This window comes from Schistocerca piceifrons, chromosome 2 (assembly GCF_021461385.2).
Source record: "Schistocerca piceifrons isolate TAMUIC-IGC-003096 chromosome 2, iqSchPice1.1, whole genome shotgun sequence".
Lineage (NCBI taxonomy): Eukaryota > Metazoa > Arthropoda > Insecta > Orthoptera > Acrididae > Schistocerca > Schistocerca piceifrons.
In genome coordinates, this window is record NC_060139.1 from 891755635 (window position 1) to 891776496 (window position 20862).

The following is a 20862-nucleotide window of genomic DNA, read 5'->3' on the forward strand; positions in this document are numbered from 1 at the left end:
GATTATAGCAAAATAGATTAAGACACGAGATTCATTCAAATACAGTTCGTCTAATTTATGTAAGAAACTTCCGAGCTCCTGATGTGATGTACGCCACGATCTAAAAGTGCGCTCAACTCGGTAGCAAGGTGTTCTGCTATACGATACGTCGGAGCACCACTATTAATGAAAACAGCCGTTAGAACAACATCTTTCTTTGTGGACCTTCAGAAGGCCACCTAATCTAGGAGTACAGTACGAGTTAAGACTTGATTTTTGCGACAAGGAACGTGTGGAGTAGGTTATTAGATTCACTATCACCCTGATCGAGTCAGCAGTGAGTTGGCGATACGCTGTAGAACACTGCATCTTTTTAACATAACCTTACTTTCCAATACAAACGTAAGCACTACATTTGCCCGCACGTAAGGAAACAGCATCAGGCTCCACAACGGGTGAACGTGCCCCAGTCAGCAAACGACATACTTCTACACTAACATTTTGAGCAGCGTACTGATATAATTTAAAAACAGCCTGTTCGACAGAAATTGAAAAATCAATAACTGACAATTACTTTGCCTTTGTTGCAAAGTCCAAACCTTTCCACTGCACAGTTAAAGCCTTATCGTCCAAAGACTTCCCCATGAAATTTGTCACAGAACGTCGAGATGAAAAAAAAGTTTAGCCGAATGCTGGGCAGTGACAGAATCGAATAGCCGGCCGTACTGCAATTACTTGATCGTCTAAATTTATGAGACCTTCTGGAACTTGGCCACATCACACAGTGACTCAAAGGTAAAACTCTGAATCTGTATCTTCATTAATATTTTATTTCTAGAGATTCTGAAGTGCCGTCTAAACTACTGTAAATTCCGTTTCAGATGAACGTAACAATTTAAAAGAAAGCGTATCGCTAGAATGAAGAGACGCTGACTTCAGCTCAGTGTGGTTAAAATACTGGATTCAGATTTGGGTGGACGGCGGTCAAATTTCCTATCCTACTAAAAGCAATAAAATTTCAGTGAGTTTCCTAAATCACTTAAGGGAAATGCCGGCACATTTCTCTGTGATAAGGATACGACCAAGTTCTCCCATCCTTCTATAATTCGAACTTGTGTTTCGTTCTTTGCGACCTCATTGTCAATGAGATGGTGATTTCATGTATATGTTTTCCCATTTTACTTTCATTTTTTTTTAATTCAAACTACAGAGCTGAAGACAGGTCTTATAGTCATATGCAGCCCATGTTTATAATTAATTTTATATAGTTTCTCCATACACCAGTTATTTAAGAGGTGCAATCACTAGGATTCTGGATTTTTTTTTGCCGGAATCATGGTTGAAATCTCCGCCCGCTGTTAATACTCGTACTTACATATTCCTAGTCATCTGAGGTGCATTCCTGGTGGGCATTTTTGAATACGTCACAACTAATTTCCATCCCATTTCTTTTTTATTTATAACTTACGCACCATCTGCAATGACGCCAACGTCGACTGGAAGACAGACATTATTTTCCTCTTTCTCAATTTATTTCGCCAGACACTGGTTCCTCTACAGGTACTTATGTTCGTTACGTCTTACTCTAGGACTGCGATTGACTTGTGAATAACGTTCATATGGTATCACCTGCGCGGATAAACTCTTACAATTCAGCGTTGTCAACAAGACATTTGTAAGCACGTATCGACAGTTAAACACACGACACATCAGTGTAAAGTTATCTCCATGCCAACGCGCGCTGATGTTCTCATCAGATGGTAAGTAAGGGGTTTTTGGTTTGAAATCTGCGTTGTAAAACTTCTGCTTCTGTATGCAACACAATGATATCGACATGTTTAGTTTTGTGACCTCACGACTACAGCCTCTGATAAAACAAACATAAGTTTCGTTATCAGTTCTGTTGTAAGTGCAACAAGCACAGTCTCATTTACAGTTTGATTAAATGATGTAAAGGCCAATACTATGCACATATTAATGTCTGTATTCATTTCCACATAATGGTTCTCAGTATAGTATATAGGTGTGTATTTGCATTCATTTTAACTAAAAAGGAGTTTACTAAATTTATTTGTGGTTTAATGCTTGTGCACGTCATCCTTATTCATTCCTTAGGGTTACCATGTCTTTCTCTTATATCATTTGTGTCTAAGACGTATGTTCATTGAAGAAAACACCCTCTTAAATGTTTATTACCAAAGCTGCTATTTATTTACAGGCAGACTAGTTCTGAGCTTTGCCCATATTTTCGAGTCACCTATTACAGAGAACAAAATTTTTTGTAAGCGAATGTGTTATGAATGACGATACCTATAGTCAATAATTTATAGGAGATATTGACTGCACAAAGTCCATGTTCATGACAGTTTAATTAAAGAACTTAATCCTGTTGCTAAGGCTGTGTATGACTGTTAATATAATGTTTCTGTGCATATTGTTAAACTGTTGCTGGAAGTCGTAAATTCCCTCTATTGATCCGTTAAATAGAATGGTGGTATCACCTACATATTTTATGTGGTGCATTACTATTGTTTTCCAGTGTACACGTTCGTCAAATAATTTTTTTCTAAGTATCTACATATACAGGGTGATTCAAAAAGAATACCACAACTTTAGGAATTTAAAACTCTGCAACGACAAAAGGCAGAGCTAAGCACTATCTGTCGGCGAATTAAGGGAGCTATAAAGTTTCATTTGGTTGAACATTTGTTCGCCATTTCAGCCAATAAAGTTTTTGGTCCCTTTTTCTTCGAAGGTACTACTGTAACTGGACTACAGTATCTGGAGATGTTAGAGAATTGGCTGTTCCCTCAGCTCGAACAAGAAGCACAACAATTCATATTTCAGCAGGATGGAGCGCCACCACATTGGCACTTATCTGTCCGTAACTACCTGAACGTCAACTACCCGAGGCGATGGATCGGCCGCCAGGCAGCCCGTGACGGAGCACATCACTGGCCTCCAAGAAGCCCTGATCTTACCCCCTGCGATTTTTTCTTATGGGGGTATGTTAAGGATATGGTGTTTCGGCCACCTCTCCCAGCCACCATTGATGATTTGAAACGACAAATAACAGCAGCTATCCAAACTGTTACGCCTGATAAACTACAGAGAGTGTGGAACGAGTTGGAGTATCGGGTTGATATTGCTCGTGTGTCTGGAGGGGGCCATATTGAACATCTCTGAACTTGTTTTTGAGTGAAAAAAAACCTTTTTAAATACTCTTTGTAATGATGTATAACAGAAGGTTATATTATGTTTATTTCATTAAATACACATTTTTAAAGTTGTGGTATTCTTTTTGAATCACCCTGCATATTTGCTAGCAGGCCAGACAGGCAACTACTAGTCAAAAGCCCATTTTCCTGTGAAAATATTTGGTCATTCAAACCGAAACAGTTGTGGGATGATACTATGGTACTTTTTCTATCAATTTGTGTACTTCTGGTCGAGATGGTTTTCCGTATAACGAGAGGATTGCTGCTGTGATGTCAGTAGTCTCATCAGTGGGTACTTTGGTACTGTACCTATTAGATACATTTAAGGAACAGAATGTTGTTGTCTGGGATTTTCGAGTCTTTTACTTTTAAAATTAAGCATGTCGATTTTCTGATGATATATTGTATATTCTACATGTTGTTGTCACATATAATTTTGTTAGGCTGTATCTCAGTTAAGATGGTCAGATGTGTGTGAATTCCTAAGGGATCTAACTGCTGAGGTCATCTGTCCCTAGACTTACACACTACTTAAACTAACTTATGCTAAGAACAACACACACACCCATGCCCGAGGGAGGACTCGAACCTCCGGCGGGAGTGGCCGCACAATCCGTGACATGGGGCCTCTAACCGCACGGCCAGTCCACGCGGCCTCAATTAAGCATGCAAAATATTTATATAGATTGAAACGTCGCCTTAGAAAAATTAATGAATTACTGTGCTGATAAACCTCTTACATTATTTGATTTTCAAATAGCTGAGCAAAACTGAACATACTCAGACATTTCTCTCTTTACTTATTCTGATCAACACTAAAATGACACAATATTTTTAGCGAAACGCAATCTGACTTTCAATAATCCCTACAAAAGAATGGCCCTGACTAACAATAACCTATACCTTTCATGAATCACTTACCTCACAAAAATCTTCGTTACTCAATCTACTGCAATACAGCATGTGCCAATACTGCCAGCTGAATAAGAGATTCTAACTACTGAAGGCACTAACTGCTGATAGGCATAGTTAGCAAATGAAAGATTTTGATACAGAATAAACAATGTATTTACGTTAATAATGTTCAAAAATCATCGTATATATATATATATATATATATATATATATATATATATCAGTTCATGATATCCAGTACTACAAATTTACTCTTTCTGATGGACACACGTCCAGATCGTCCGCTCTCAAAATTCTGCCATCTCTCTCCCCACATCCGCCACTCCTGGCGGCTCACCTCCTCCAACTGCGCAACGCTACGAGCTGTTAACAGCCAACTGCCCGACACTACAATAGGAAATGTTCCAACAATGCAAACCAGCCACAACTTCACACAGCACAGTCAGTGATTTTCATACAGAGAGCTACGTGGCGTTACCAACATAAAAACCTGAACAGCCCCTCTACAAGATTACATTCGGTCTAATTGGAACATTTGGTTTATGTCCTTTGGTTGTGCTCTTAGCTTGAGGCATTGTGGGTTCATCACGATATACCTATTCCGATCTTTTTGAGTTAGGAGGAATTCTGATTTTTGGTCGCTGTTTTCGTTAATGCTTCGAATCCGTAGGGTCTTTGACTGTGCGTGTAATGTTATTTGCCTTAAAGAACTCAAATGTTTTATTTATACAGATATAAACATTTTTCTTTATCAAGATGATCGTATTACCTTAATCTGCTTTTAATGCTGAGTTACTAAATGGTTCAAATGGCTCTGAGCACTATGGGACTGAACTTCTGAGGTCATCAGTCCCCTAGAACTTACAACTACTTAAACCTAACTAACCTAAGGACATCACACACATCCATACCTGAGGCAGGATTCGAACCTGCGATCGTAGCAGTCGTGCGATTCCAGACTGCTGAGTTACTATTTGCTCTTAGTTTATTATTATTTTTGACATACGCTGTAGCTTCTGTTCTTTTTTATCGTCTTTCGTTTTTATATCTTCTGCTGTATAAAACTGTGCCACTTTGTCAATTTTGCTGTCTATATCTTTTGCGCTATTATAGGCAGTTTTTCTGTGTCCAGTTGTCCAGTGCTGATCTTGCATACGTCGCTTACGACTGGTACCTTTTGGTTTTTGTGGCAGACTATATATGAGCCCTTTTTGTAGCAAATTCATTTCATTATTATTAAACACAAGGTCTGTTAATTAATTATTCAAAAACAGTCTTAACTAAAAAACTAGTTTCCTGCCGTTATGTAGACAGGAGTGACACCACCAGCAGTCGACCAATGGTGTAAACGCCCAGAAGATGACCCCTACGTCAGGTTGAAACCGGTTGGCGGTATAATAATAATAAATGCGATTAAGACTGTTTTTGAATAATTGATTAATCATACTAGTCGTTGCTTCATCTCCACAGCCATGTTGTCCAAAAAACAAGGTCTGTCACACTGATAAATTTTTCATGAAACTTAAACTCTGATTTGCTGTAAAATTAGTGAAAACACAGTCTAGATCGCCATGGTGCTTCATTGAAATGACCTGTTTCGGCCTATGCTTAGGCTCCATCAGCTCAAGTTGACGATGCGTACGACAGCCAGCCGAGCTCAGTCGCTGAAACTGCAGTGTACTTCTATGTATGTTCTTTCAGCAGGTCCAGAGTCCCACACGATGCCCTGGGACGCGCTGCTGGGTGACGTAGGCGCTGCGCTACTCGCCGTCTCCGTGGCGGCCGTTGTGTGGCTGCTGGCTCTCTGCTGCCGGCGGGAGGAGGTGGGGCTGTCCCGTCTGCTACGCTTCAGCGACGTGCTGTCGGCCGCCACGGTGGGAGGTTGGCTGGTGGGGCGCGCGGCGGCGGCTGAGGCGGGGACGGGCTGCGCCGGGGGCGGCTGGCCCGGGTCGGGCACAGCGGGGGCGAGCGGGCACGCCTTCTGGGCGGCGGCGGCGCGGGCGGTGGCGGCCCGCGGGGGCGGCAGGGCGGCCGTAGCACTTGCTGCCGCCTCCTGGCTGTGGCTGGCCCTCGCCACCGCCCTCACCCCGCAGGACGCCTGCCTTCTGCCGCCGCCGACGCTCCTGCCACACAGGGACTCAGCGCTGCTACGGACGGCAGAGGACACGGTCGCGCGCGTCAAGGACATAGTGAGAACGCTGCTACAACAAATCTCCCCCGGCGGCAGCAATTCCTCATCTTTCTCACACTTCGCTGACCATCATGTGGAGAAGAGATCCCACCAGCAAAGAGCAGGTTCGGCCATCGACGCAAACTATCCATATCGGAGTGTCAAAAATGACGAGAACTACAACTCATCTGGTCAACATAGACCTGAAACTGCTGATACTGATCTTAAAAGTCAGAGACGTCGCCGCTCGGCACCCGTTATTCGGAACACAGTATCTTCAGCACCCTTGCTCAAGACTGTCGGCAGGTACATTCCCTACACAGAAGGAAAGAAGAAGAATCTTGCAGTGATAAACCTACCCCTCGAACGTCGATTTTGCACAATCCGTGACGATGTCGCACTACACGAAATTATTTGTGCCCTACATTTCTCAAGAAACTCTGGCACGACCAGGCTGATGAACACCCATGGTAATGCTCATAGAAGAAGTGATACAAGTAAACTAGAAGCACTGAGAGCATTATGTTGCTCAACATCCAATTTAAAACTTAAAGACAGTATGTGGCATGACAAATGGTGGCGCACATTTACACTACTACCATCGACGGAGAGGGCGCATCACCATCTCTCACCACAAGAGATTATGGTAGCTGAAACTTGTCACGCATATCTGTCAGCTCTAAATGCAGACGGATTCATTCCTACAATATTACTCGCCGAAAACTCACCCGGTGCTTATATGTGGTTAATAATCGTCGAAAGCCGGAAAGCGCAGATACCGACTCTAACACTTCGTCGATATGCAGTTGTTGGCGATATTCATTACCTTGACGTTATTGCTAAACAGAACGCAGACGTCGATAACTTGCAAACAGAAGCGGTGTCTTCAAACAATGCTGCGCACGATTCAACAGCTTATGGGAATCAGCGAGATATGATTTTAGGATATTTATTTGAAATATGTTTGAAAGGGAGCATGAGTGATACACACGAGAGCCTTCTGAATGTTTTGGTTCATCGCCTTTCAGATGGAGGCAGAAGGTTTTCTGCTAAAGCAATTCCTCACTTTACACGAGATAAGAGACACTATATTTGCAACAAATTTACAACTTACTTCAATACAAGACGCAATTCTAGAGACACTTTGATACTATCAGAATTTGTGTATAAACATTCTCACATGCGCCAAAACAAATGGAAAAACCCACACGAAAATTATAAGGATTACCAGTCGGGCAACGTACATTATTCTCCCTCAGTACTGTCAAGTGTGGATAAACTTCCTCAGAGACTAGTACAAAAATACACTCTTCTTAAAATAATCAACCGCTCTGGTTCCAATAAGGCATTGCAGTGTTGCTGGAAATATAAAGGTGAAAGCGATAGTAGAACAATTCGAAATAGAGTGAAACGTGGTGTTCGTGAACGAGACGGCAAGAACTTACAGAGACAGGTCTATTCGCATGCGAAGCGGTTATTTCCAAGAGATTCCGACGACACCTTAGCAGCTGCTGGTGACCAAACGACGGACAGAGAGGCACTGCTCGACGAAGATGTACAGTCGAGTCATCTCAACCACTCAGATTCAAACTACAAACTTCCAGAAACTGCCACACACGAGATTCCTTCAGATGTGCAGGAAACCACGTATACTTCGGTAAACATTTTGTCAGATGGGTTGGAAGTCGTTACAGCTCCGAACATTGTTGCGACAGAAAATGAGCCTGAAGACGAAAAAAGTACGGAATCTCCTCATGCTGATGCTGCCGACCCCATAGAGCATGTTACAACCTCGCACCAGGAGACAGACAATTCACTGGTGCAGTCACAACTGCACGTTGTAAACATAGAGAATGAGCCCGAAGACGAAAATAATACGGAATCTCCTCATGCTGATCCTACCGACCACACACAACATATTGCCACATCGAACTTCGAGACGGATCATTCACAGATGCAGTTACAACTACCCGCAGAATTTGAATCAGCTTCCGAGGCAACCCCTACACCGCAAGATGGAAGTACTACAGTGCTAGCAGAGATTATCACTTCGACAGTCTCAAATACGGATGTGGTCACGTGGTAAGTATTAAGCGTGTGTTGCAGTACACAAACGTGCAGCTTCTTCCTGCTGGGCACGTGGGGCGTACTAAACCTCAGATTCTAATTTAGCAGCTACTGACTTTCTCCCTACACTAATCGCCCAAAAGCAACAGCTCTTCCAGCCACACACTGTCCACAGTCAAATATGAAGTTCACAGACACTCACTTCTCGGTTTAAATGTTTCTGTGCACCTTGTTAAAGACGTCATCACCAAGAGTTTTATTTTGATATCAGGAAAGAAGACGTGTTGCCTTGACGAAAGGCTATCTAAAATATATTCCAAAATATAAACCTGAGCGAAAGACATGCCTGATACAGGGAGTATAAGCAAAACGTAAATCGAACAGTCCTTGAACGATGAAATAATTGTCATTTTTGATACAGTGAAATGCTTTCAATATCCACAGTCCACACTGAGGTGACAAAAGTCATGTGATATCAAGTCGGACCTGGTCGTGCAGCAGCTCGACGAGTCGTGGACTCAACAAGTCTCCTCTTGCAGAAACATTTAGCCATGCTGCCTCTATAGGCGCCCATGTTTGCGAAAGAGTTGCCGGCGCAGGATTTTGAGCACGAACTGACTTCTCGATTATGTCCCATAAATGTTCCATGGAGTTCATGTCGGGCGATTTGGGTGGGCAAATCATTCACTCGAATTGTTCATAATGTTCTTCAAACCGGCCGCGAACAATTGTGACTTGTTGACATGACGTCGTTGTCTGGGAACATGAAGTCCACTAATGGTTGTAAATGGTCTACAAGTAACCAGACATAACCATTGCCAGGCAATGCTGGTTCATTTGGACCAGAGGATCAAGCTCATCACATGTAAAAACAAGCCACACCATTATGGTCCCACCAACAAATTGCACAATGCTTTGTTGACAACGGGTCCGTGGCTTTGTGGAGTCTGTGCGACACTCGGACTCTTACATCAACTCTTAAAAGACCGAAATCGGTGTTCCTCTGACCAGGCCACGGTTTTCCAGCACAGGGCCCAGCCGATAATCACGAGCCCAGGAGAGGCTCTGCAGACGATGTCGTACTACAGCAAAGTCACACGCGTCAGTCGCCCGGCCGGAGTGGCCGTGCGGTTCTAGGCGCTACAGTCTGGAACCGTGTGACCGCTACGGTCGCAGGTTCGAATCCTGCCTCGGGCATGGATGTGTGTGATGTCCTTAGGTTAGTTAGATTTAAGTAGTTCTAAATTCTATGGGACTGATGACCACAGCAGTTAAGTCCCATAGTGCTCAGAGCCATCTGAACCATCTTGAACTCGCGTCAGTCGTCTGCTGACATATCCCATTAAGGCCAGATTTCGCCGCGCTGTCGTAACGGTTACGTTCCACACTTCTGCTGTTTATTAGTCTTGCTTATCTGTTAACACTGACAACTCTACACAAACGCCTCTGCTCTCGGAAGTTAAGTCAACACCGTCGGCCACTGCGTTGTCCGTGCTAGGCACACTCTTGACAATGTAGATTTCGGTATATTGAATTACCCAACGATTTAAGAGATGGAATGTCTCATGTGTCTTCCTCCAACTGTCATTCCGAGTTCATAGGCTGTTAATTCCGATCGTGCGGCCATAATCACACCGGAAACCTTTTCATATCAGTCACGTGAGTACAAATGACAGTTCAGCCGGTGCACTGCCCTTTTATACCTTGTGTACGAAATGCTACCGCCATCTGTATCTCTGCATATCGTTAACCCATGACTCTTACTTGCTAAGTGTGCAAAGACTTATGTTTTTCGCCATTATCGAATTTAATACTTCTTCAATACGATACTATTAAATTTCTCTATCACATACTGTGCAGATGTTGGTACAACTTGCAGAACTTAATGCTCATGAGCCAAAACGTTATGACAACAGCCCACGTTGGGCACGTGATGCCCTAAAGAAAGTGTGTAACTGGAACAGAGACATATTGGCAATCATTCCAGCGACGATACAGGTTTCGAATGTGGAAATCGACTGACATAAATGACTCTCAAAACGGGCACGTAGTGATATGCCAGTGTCAGGGAACGAGAATCTCGGAAACGACGAAGCTGTTCGTGTGCTACAATCGTGAATGTGGCTGAAGGATGCTGAAATTACGAGTAAGCAACAACGTGTTACACGTTCACGCTACATTACAGAAGGAGTAGGACAAAACTCACCTGCTCTGTAAGGAAGGACATGGGGTGATATGTGACAGATCTCACGACATAATACAGTACTGATGCAGCCACAAGTGTTCTGCAGCACACCGTTCAGCGTACGTTGATCAAGATGGAGCTCCGCAGCAGACGTCCACTCTGCTTTCCCGTGTAGAGGTGTTGTGGATGGCAAGACAGCCAACCCACTATGAGAGGAAGCCGAAAGGCACGCGTTTTAGCTCACGCAGGCTGGCGTGAGATCTGGAACAGGTCAAGGAAATGAGACTAACAAAAAAACGTACGTAGCTGCTGGAATACATAACTTTAATCCATAATTGGTGAACATCGCTCTTGACGGTACATGTTTTACAGCATCAATAGTAACTGGTAATGGCGCCTTGCTAGGTAGTAGCAAATGACGTAGCTGATGGCTATGCTAACTATCGTCTCGGCAAATGAGAGCGTATTTTGTCATTGAACCATCGCTAGCAAAGTCGGCTGTACAACTGGGGCGAGTGCTAGGAAATCTCTCTAGACCTGCCGTGTGGCGGCGCTCAGTCTGCAATCACTGATAGTGGCGACGCGCGGGTCCGACGTATACTAACGGACCGCGGCCGATTTAAGGGCTACCACCTAGCAAGTGTGGTGTCTGGCGGTGACACCACAAGAGGATTACTGTGGGCATGGGGTCGTCGGGAAATGACCTAATATCAATGGCAACGCCCTCAGGGTCTCAGCCTCCCTTTCCTGGGTATGGGGTTGGTGACCCCAGGATTCCTGAGGTAGAGACTGGTAATCTCCTCCCGTCCTGTCACTGTAATCTCTGGGCGTACTCCAGCGACCACTGCATGATGCAGCGAGGGAATGGCTTGATTGCCCTGCTTACGATGATGATAAAATCATCTGTATAAAACTCTTCAATCTCAAGGTATGCTCCGCGTCAATGAGATTGTTACTGTTGAGGTGGAACAGTCGGCAGTGGGCAACCTCTGGGGAGTCTGCCACACTATAATACTTACCTAGGAGCAAGTACCACTGTCCAGACGGTCTTTCACTTACCCTGCTGCTCGTGGGACGGAGATGGAAGCATAGAAGTTTTCTTCTTCTGCTCCCAGCAGAATGAGCGGGCCACCAATAGGTACCAACACCCAGTCTAACAAGAGGGCTTGTGTAGCCATACCTCCCGACTCTGGAATTAGTTTCTAAACTTTTGACTTTAGTAACAGATCGCATGCTGGACATCAGCATTTATTTTTAATAGTTAATATTCACAAGTCTTAGAGGACAATGCTGGCACCTTCAAATCGGTCAAGTGATTGCGCAAGTTCCAGACATTCGACAAACCTGCAGGAAGCTGAAAGCCTAGGAGAATATTCCACTGAGGCTGAACTCCATTCCACCTTCAATTACATAAATGATGTCGTAAATTGCGGGAAACTGGTGGACATTCCCAATGATGAGCATAAAGCTGAATGTGCCGAAGAAGATATTGGTGATGACCAAAATATAACTAAAGGATGGAGAGCGATCTGGTTAAACCAGGCTCGTTTATACTTATCTTTAACAGCACAAAACTCCCACACTGCGTCAACGCAGGTTTCATTTACCTAAGCGTGTGGCTTTATGTCCCGAACCCAATGCGCTGTTTTAAATGCCAGTACTTGGGACATTCTATTCCAGTATGTAAGGAACAAGCCACCTGTGGTAAACGTGGTAAGACCGTCCACAAAGGAGTCACTTGTTCATCATATTTGAACTGTGAGAATTGCTCTGGGGATCACCCTGTCTGGACTGTGGATGGCAGCGTATAGCTTGAAGAACGGAAGAATTTCTTTGAGTTAACAGACTTCTGACTAGTTTGACGCGGCCCGCACTAATTCCTCTCCAGCGCCAACCACTTCGTTCAGAAGACCACTTGCAATCTGAGTCTTCAGTTATTTACTGGATGTATTCCAAATGTCCTAACAGATACCCTATTATCCCGCCCCTCTTCTTGTGAATATTTTCCACATATTCCTTTCCTCTCCGATTCAACACAGACCCTCCTCATTCCTTGGACTGATAAGTCCACCTAATTTCCAAAATCCGTCTGTAGCAACATATCTCAAATGATCGATTCACATCTGTTCCAGTTTACCCTCAGCTCACGTTTGACTGACATACAATGCTGTGCTCCAAACAAACAGTCTCAGAAATTTATCCCTCAAATTAAGGCCTGTGTTTGATACCAGTAGACTTCTCTTGGCCAGGAATGCCCTCTTTACCAGTGCTATTCGGCTTTTGATGTCCTCCGGGCTCTGTCCGTCACTTACTATTTTGCTGCGTAGGTAGTAGAATTCCTTCCGCGGCCATCAATCCCGTTCTCATTTCTGCTACTTCTCACTACTTTCGTCATTCAACGATATGCACTGAATCTATATTCTGCACTCATTAGCCTGTTAATTCCATTCAGTAGGTCATGTAATCCTTCTTCACTTTCACTGAGGATAGTAATGTCATCAGCGAACTGTATGGAAGATATCGCTTCACAGTGAATTTTAATTCCGATCCTAAACCTTTTATTGTTTCCATTATTGCTTCCTCAGTGTATAGACTGAACAGTAGGGTAATTTTTAATCCGAGCAATTCGTTCTTGGTCTTCCGCTCTTATTATTATCTCTTGGCTCTAGCACATGTTGTATGTTACCCGTATCTCCCTACAACTTAACCCTATTGTCCTCATATTTTCAAACATCTTGCATCATTTGACATTATCGATACTTTTTCCGTGACGACAAACGTTATGAACGTGTCTGGAGAACTTTTTAGTCTTGCTTCCATTATCAACCACAAAATCAGAATGGCCTCTCTGGCTCTTTTATCTTTCCCCTAAAGCCAAACTGGTAGTCATCCAAGACATCCTCAATTTCCTTTTCCATTCTGTAAACTATTCTAGTCACCAACTTGGATTCATGAGCTGTTACGCAACTGTGCGATGATTCTCGCTCTTGTCAGCTCTTGCAGTCTTCGGAATTGTGTGGGTGGTATTTTTCCGTAAGTCAGATGTATGTCTCCAGACTCGTGCATCCTACACACCAACGTGAATAGTCGTTTTGTGGCCATTTCCCCTAACGACTTTAAAAATTGTGATGTGATGTTGTCTATCCCTTCTGCCTAGTTTGATCTTAATTCTTTCAAAGGTCTTTTAAATTCTGATCTAATATTGTATCCCCTACCTTTTCTAGATCGACTCCTGTTTCTTCTTCTATCACATCACACAAATCTTCCCCCTCACAGAGGCCTTCAGTGTACTCTTTCCACCTGACCACTCTTTCCTCTGCCATTGACAGTGGAATCCCCGTTGCACTCTTAATGTTGCCATCATCGCTTTTAATTTTACCGAAAGTTGTTTTCACTTTCCTGTATACTGAGTCAGTCCTTTCTACATTCATTTCTTTTTCGATTTCATCACATTTTTCATGCAGCTATTTATTTCATTCATCAGCAAGTTGTATTTCTGTGTTCCTGAATTTCCCTGAACATTTTTCTACTCCCTTCTTTTATCGATCAGCTGAATAATTTCTTTGGTTACTAATGGTTTCTTCCCAATTACCTTCTTTGTACCTAAGTTTTCTTTTCCACTTATGTGATCGCCCGTTTTGGAGCTGTCCATTGCACTTCAAGTGAGTTGTTCCTGAGCTGTTTATTCTCACTGTATCTATAGCCCCAGAGAAATCGAATCATTTCTCTTGATTAGTCGTCTGTATCCAGTTTCTTTGCGCATTTACTCTTCCTGACTAATCTATTAAACTTCAGGCTACACTTAGCGATTACTAAAGTGTTATCTGAGTCTATATCGGAGTCTATATCTGATCCTGGGTACTCCTTACAATTCAGTACCTCATTTCGGAATCTCTCTCTGACCAGATGTAATCTAACCGAAATTTTCCCGTATCTTCTGGCATTTTCCGAGTGTACCTCCTGCTCTTGTGTTTCTTGAACAGGGTATTCACCATTAATATCTGAAATTTATTACAGAACTCAATTAGTCTTTCTCCTCTCTCATTCTTAGTGCAAAGCCCATATTCTTCCGTAAACGTTTCTTCCACTCTTTCCCTTATAACAGCGACTATCACATTTTCATCCCCGTTTACGTACTGCATTAGCCGTGCAATATCCTCATATACTTTCTCTATCTTACTTTCGCTATCTCATCATCTTCAGCTTCTGATGTCCACATGTATAGCTGAACTACCGTTGGTTTGCTGTCGATTCGGATGAGAACAGCCCTATCACTGAACTGTTCACAGTAACAAAGTCTATTATGCCCAACCCTTCTATTCATAACGAATCCTGCTGCCGTTATACCATTTTTTCTGATGTTTCATTACACTTTACTCTAATATTGAATCCTGTTCACTTCACTGACCCCCACTATATCTAGAATGAGCCTTTCCATTCCTCCGTTTCAGATTTTCTAGCTTCCCTACCATGTTGAAGCTTCTGACATTTCACGCCCCGACACGTAGAACGTTATCCTTTCGTTGGTTATTCAATATTTCTCTCACGGTCATCCATCCTTTGAAAACAGAGAGATCATCATGACACTGGGTAGAGCTCTTCCTGAAAGGCAACAGCCAAGATGGATGATCAATAGAGCTGACTGGACACTGTTCAGCCAGCTGGCTATTTTTGAACGCCACAACATCGGATGACTGATCCACCGTGGTGCTAATGTCTCCATCCCGAAGTCCTCGTGTCATCTTCGGAGGCAACCTGTCCCTTGATAGACTAATGAGTAACGTACAGTAATCCAGGTCAGGCATGCAGCTCTACGACGGTTTAAGTGCCACCAAACTGCGGAAAACCTAGTAGGCTTTCGATTCACGAGAGTGTGGGATCGTCGTGAGATTTTCGACTGCACGACTAACTCATGCCAAGCGTCCTTGACTCTAAAACCATTCCACCCGCTCTATAATTGTATAGGAAGCCATCATAAGAATTTCCAGTAAATACAGTCGATTACCAATAGTAGCAGTGTTGGAAAGGAGTGTCTCTAAACAAAGCCCTAAGATATTGTTCATACGTTGGCACAGCATTTTGCAACACCTGCTGCCAATGCTAGCGAAAATCTGCCATTCCGCCGCAACTGTGCGACTGTGAAGAGGAGCAAGTTGTACTTCAGATCCAACAATTTTGAGTCTTACAACTGTGACTCATGTTACTGCACGAGTCGTGACCAAATCCAGTACAGCATGTTTCGACATTTGCCAGCAGCGTCAAAGGGAATATTTCTCGAATGTTTTAATTTGATGTAGCCAGCAGCCAACTTTCCCATCTCGTGGAGCGAGGCCATTTTGCTATCTCTTCTCAAGGTAGTGGTATCCCTTAACTTCATCTACTTCGTGACCATCAATCATGATGTCAAGTTTCTCGCTGTTTCCATTTATGCTACTTCTCATTACTTTCATCTTTCTTCAAATGGTTCAAATGGTTCTGAGCACTATGGTACTTAACATCTAAGGTCATCAGTCCCCTAGAACTTAGAACTACTTAAACCTAACAAACCTAAGGGCATCACACATATCCATGCCCGAGGCAGGATTCGAACCTGTCACCGTAGCAGTCACGCGTTGCCGGACTCAAGCACCTAGAACCGCTCGGCCAACGCGACCGGCTTCGTCTTTCTTCGACTTAATCTCAATCCATATTCTTTACTTATTAGACTGTTCAGTCCATTCAGCACATAATGTAATTTTTCTTCACATACACTCAGGATAGCAATGTCATCAGCGAATCGATCATTGATATCCTTTCACCTGGAATTTTAATTTAACTCCTGATCCTTTCTTTTATTTCCATCACTGCTTCTTCGATAATAGATTGAACAATAGGGGCGATAGACTGCGTCTCTGCCTTACACTCTTTTTAATCCGAACACTTCGTTCTTGGTTGTGCTCTCTTATTTTTCCCTCTTCGCTCTTGTATGTATTGTATATTACCCGTCTCTCCCTATAGCTGACCCCTATTTTACTCAAAATGTCGAACGTCTTGCACCATTTTACATTGTCGACCGCTTTTTCTAGGTCGACAAATCCATTGAACATGTCTTGACTTTTTTAATAGACTTGCTTCTATTATCAACCGCAACGTTAGAATTTCCTCTCTGGAGCCTTTATCTTACCTGTAGCCAACATGATCACCATCTAACACATGCTCAACCTTTTTTTTCATTCTTCTGTATACTATTCTTGTAAGCAACTTGGATGCATGAGCTGTTACGAAGATTGTGCGATAATTCTCGCACTTTTCAGATCTTACAGTTTTCGGGATTGTGCGGATGACATTGTTCCGAAACTCAGATGGTATGTCACCAGACTCATACATGCTACATATCAACGTGAATAATCGTTTTGTTGCCACTTCCGCCAATGATTTTAGAAATTCTGATGGAATGTTATCTATCCATACTGCCTTACTTGATATTAATTCTTCCAAAGCTCTCTTAAATTCTGATTCTAATACTTTATCCCTTGTCTCTTCTGAATCGACGCCTGTTTCTTCTTCTGTCACATCAAACAAATCTTCCTCCTCATAGAGGCCTTCAGTGTAATCTTCCCACCTATCTGCTCTGCTGTTAACAGTCATGCTCTATGCACTCTTAATTTACCACCCTTGTTTTTGATTTCGACGAAGGCTGTTTTCACTTTCCTATATGCTGACTCAATCCTTCTGACAATCATTTCTTTTTTGATTTCTTAATACCTTTCATACAGCCATTTCGTCTTAGCTTCCCTGCACTTCCTATTTATATCATACATCAGCAAGTTGTATTTTATTATTCCTGAATGTCATTGAATAATTTTGTATTCCCTTCTTTTATCGATCAGCTGAAGTATTTCTTTTGTTACTCATGGTTTCTTCGCAATTACCTTCTTTTTATCTGTGTTTTTCTTTCCCATTTCTGTGATTTCCCTTTTTAGAGACGTCCATTTCTCTTCGACTGAATTACCTTCTGAGCTATTCCTTATTGCTGTATTCGTAACCTTAGAGAACTTTGAGCGTATCTCGTCACTTCTTAGTACTTTCGTATCCAACTTCTCTGCGCACTGAGTCTCTTAAACTGTGTGTTTCCCTAAATCGCTCCAGGCAAATGCCGGGATGGTTCCTTTCAAAGGGCACGGCCGACTTCCTTCCCCGTCCTTCCCTAATCCGATGAGACCGATGACCTCGCTGTCTGGTCTCCTTCCCCAAAACAATCCAATCCAATCCAATCTTAAACTGCAGCCTACTCTTCGTGATTATTAAATTATTATCTGCGTGTATATCCGCTCCTGAGTACACCTTGCAGCACAATATATCATTTCGGAATTTCTGTCTGACCATCATGTAATCTAACTGAAATCCTCCCGTATCACCCGGCGTTCTCCAGTTAAATCTCCTTCTCTTGTGTTTCTTAAACAGAGTATTCGCTATTACTTGTTGAAATTCATTGCGGATCTAGATTAGTCTTTCTACTCTCGCATTCCTTGTCCCAATCCCAAACACCGCAGTAAACTTTTCTTCTCCTCTTTCCCCTACAACTGTATTCCAGTACCCCCTGACTATTAGATTTTCATCTCCGTTTGTGTACTGATTTACCCTTTCAATATCCTCACATACTTTCTCTAGCTGTTCATCTTCAGCTTGCAACGTCGGGATGTATACCTCAAATATCGTTCCGGTGTTTGCTTGGTGTAGATTCTGATAAGAACAACACTATCACTGAATTGATCTCAGATTCTCTGCCCTACCTTCCTATCCATAACGAATTCTACCCTTGTTATACCATTTTCTGCTGCTGTTGATGTTACCCTACTCTCGTCTGACCAGAAATCCTTCACTTCTGTCCTTTTCACTTCAATGACAGTACGGCATCCAGGTTAGTTACCACACCTAAAGGACCTGAAGGCAAGGGCCCAGAGAGCACAGAGCGGACATTATACATTTGCTTTAGTTTTATAGTTCGTTTGTGTGATAGCGATTGCACTATGGATGCACAGAGTACGGGTCACTGACGCCTACTTGCCTGAAGATAATTGACAGTATACGTCATGAGGAGATCAGGTTGGTCATGGGTGCTTACAGGATCAACCCCATTCCCAGTTTCTATACTGAGGCTAGTGAACTGCGAATTACCATCTGGCAGCAACTATCATGGTACGTCAGGCCTGTATGTTCCACGCTACTTCCACTTCCCCAGCATACTATTCCAACTATGGAACGCCTCTTTACCAACCGACCCTTGCAACAAGGTTTGGTGTGGAGCACGTTCAACCCCAAGCACAGGGTTAACAGTCCGTCACACTGGTTACTGCAGAGGCACAGAGAAATTTTAGATTGAGTGCAGTACGGGAGAGCAAGGAGCAAGGAGAACATCAAAATCAGACTACTACTGGCTAAACCGGCATTCCTGGTGAATAGTATCAAACATAGACCCTAATTTGAAAAATTAAACTGCTGATAATGCACTTTTCGAGCACAGTATTGTATGGTAGATTCAGTGCAGTACGAGAGAGCAAGGAGCAAGGAGGCCATCAAAATCAGACTACTACTGGTAGCGAAACATGGACTGTGGAAAACAGGAACAGAAGAGAAAATGGCTCTGACCACTATGCGACTTAACTTCTGAGGTCATCAGTCGCCTAGAACTCAGAACTAATCAAACATAACTAACCTAAGGACATCACACACATGCATGCCCGAGGCAGGATTCGAACCTGCGACCGTAGCGGTCGGATTGATAAGGTAAGTAATGAGGAGGTTCTGCGCAGAAACGGAGAGGAAAGGAATAGGTGGAAAACACTGACAAGGAGAAGGGACAGAATGATGGTCATTTGTTAAGACGTCAGGGAACGACTTCCATGCTACTAGAGAGCACAGAAGAGGGCAAAAACTGTAAAAGGAAGACAGAGATTAGAACCCGCCCAGAAAATAATTGAGGACATAAGTTGCAAGTCTACTCTGAGATGGAGAAGTTGACAGAGGAGAGCAATTCGTGGTGGGGCACGTCAAACCAGTCAGAAGACAGCTGATTAAAAAAAAAAATCCTAGGAAAAAAAACAGGAGAGTTTTAGGCCTCCATATGTTTTTATTTGGTGAGATTTTAATTGAGCAACGAAACTCTGAGGCAGAGATTGTGGATGGGTCCAAACAAGGGGATTTCGTTGTTTACTCTGTTATTTTCCCTGATCGTCAAGTTACAATTGCCTGACGAGTTTACTGTATTCGATGTGGAACTATGCGTGATATTGCAAGCAATGGAGCAAATGAGATGTGTTTAGAGTGTTAAATTCCTTGTCTGTTCCCATTTCTACCCCGCAGAAAATATAGTCCATAATGTCCGGGCCGCCCTCTTCCGAGTACAAAGTCTGGGGAAGAAGGTTTCTTTGTGCTCGAACAGTCCACGGGTATACTGCCGGTTCATAGTGTCCAACGGGCACAATATTTCGGCGATCAGACATGTCGCCATCGTCAGGTGCGCTGACGAACTGAGCTCCTGAGGGCGGGCGGCCGATTTAAATCCCATCCCCCCGCGGGCCGCTCTCTTCGCCGTCCGCGCCCGCGCGCCAGCGGTCGCGAAGACGTGGGCGTCGGAATCTGCCGTAGCGTCGATGTGCTTGCTACGTCCGCCCTGGTCGCCAGTTCGTGCTTCTTCCTGAGAGTCTTCTTAACTACATTCAATGCCGGGTCCCAAGCCTTGCTGAGATTGTAGCCGCAATCTCGGTTGATAAGATCTTCCCTGATGCGAATTTCGATAGCCTCCCTTATAACGCTGTCCCAATATTTAGAGGTCTGAGCCAGGATCTTGGTACTCCCATAATCTATCTCGTGTTTCTCAGACAAACAGTGCTCTGCTACCGCCGACTTATTTGGATATTTCAGGCGAGTGTGCCTCTGATGTTCTCGGCAACGATCTTCGATGGTGCGTACTGTTTGTCCGATATAAGTCTTCCCAGAGAATTTGGTATATGCCGGCCTACCTCAAACGGAGGCCATCTTTCGCACTTCCCAGTAATGCCCGTGTTTTATTGGTCGGGCAAAAGATGGTTTTAACTCGGTGTTTCTTTAATATAGGCCGATTTTCCCCGGTAGTGCGCCATTTTACGGAATAAAGGCAGTGGCTACCTCTTCTTCCGTGACTTCATCCGTCTCCACAGGTTGTGCTGTGGTGATGGCACGGAGAGCGCGTCTAATCTGCCATTCCGAGTACCCGTTTTTTCGGAACACGGTTTTGAGGTGTTCCAATTCCTGGGGCAAATTCTCTGCGTCTGAGATGCTGCGCGCCCTGTGTACTAGTGTTTTTAGTA

General features: G+C 43.4%; 1 protein-coding gene across 1 annotated transcript in view; it reads left to right on the forward strand.

Moving 5' to 3' along the window:
• The first annotated feature begins 6261 nt into the window (after window positions 1-6261).
• LOC124775969 overlaps window positions 6262-20862 on the forward strand; it is a 57164-nt gene continuing 42563 nt past the window's right edge. The window contains exon 1 of the mRNA XM_047250810.1: window positions 6262-8364. Coding sequence (XP_047106766.1) covers window positions 6740-8364 — 1625 coding nt within the window. The 5' untranslated portion in view covers window positions 6262-6739. The remainder of the gene's footprint in view (window positions 8365-20862) is intronic.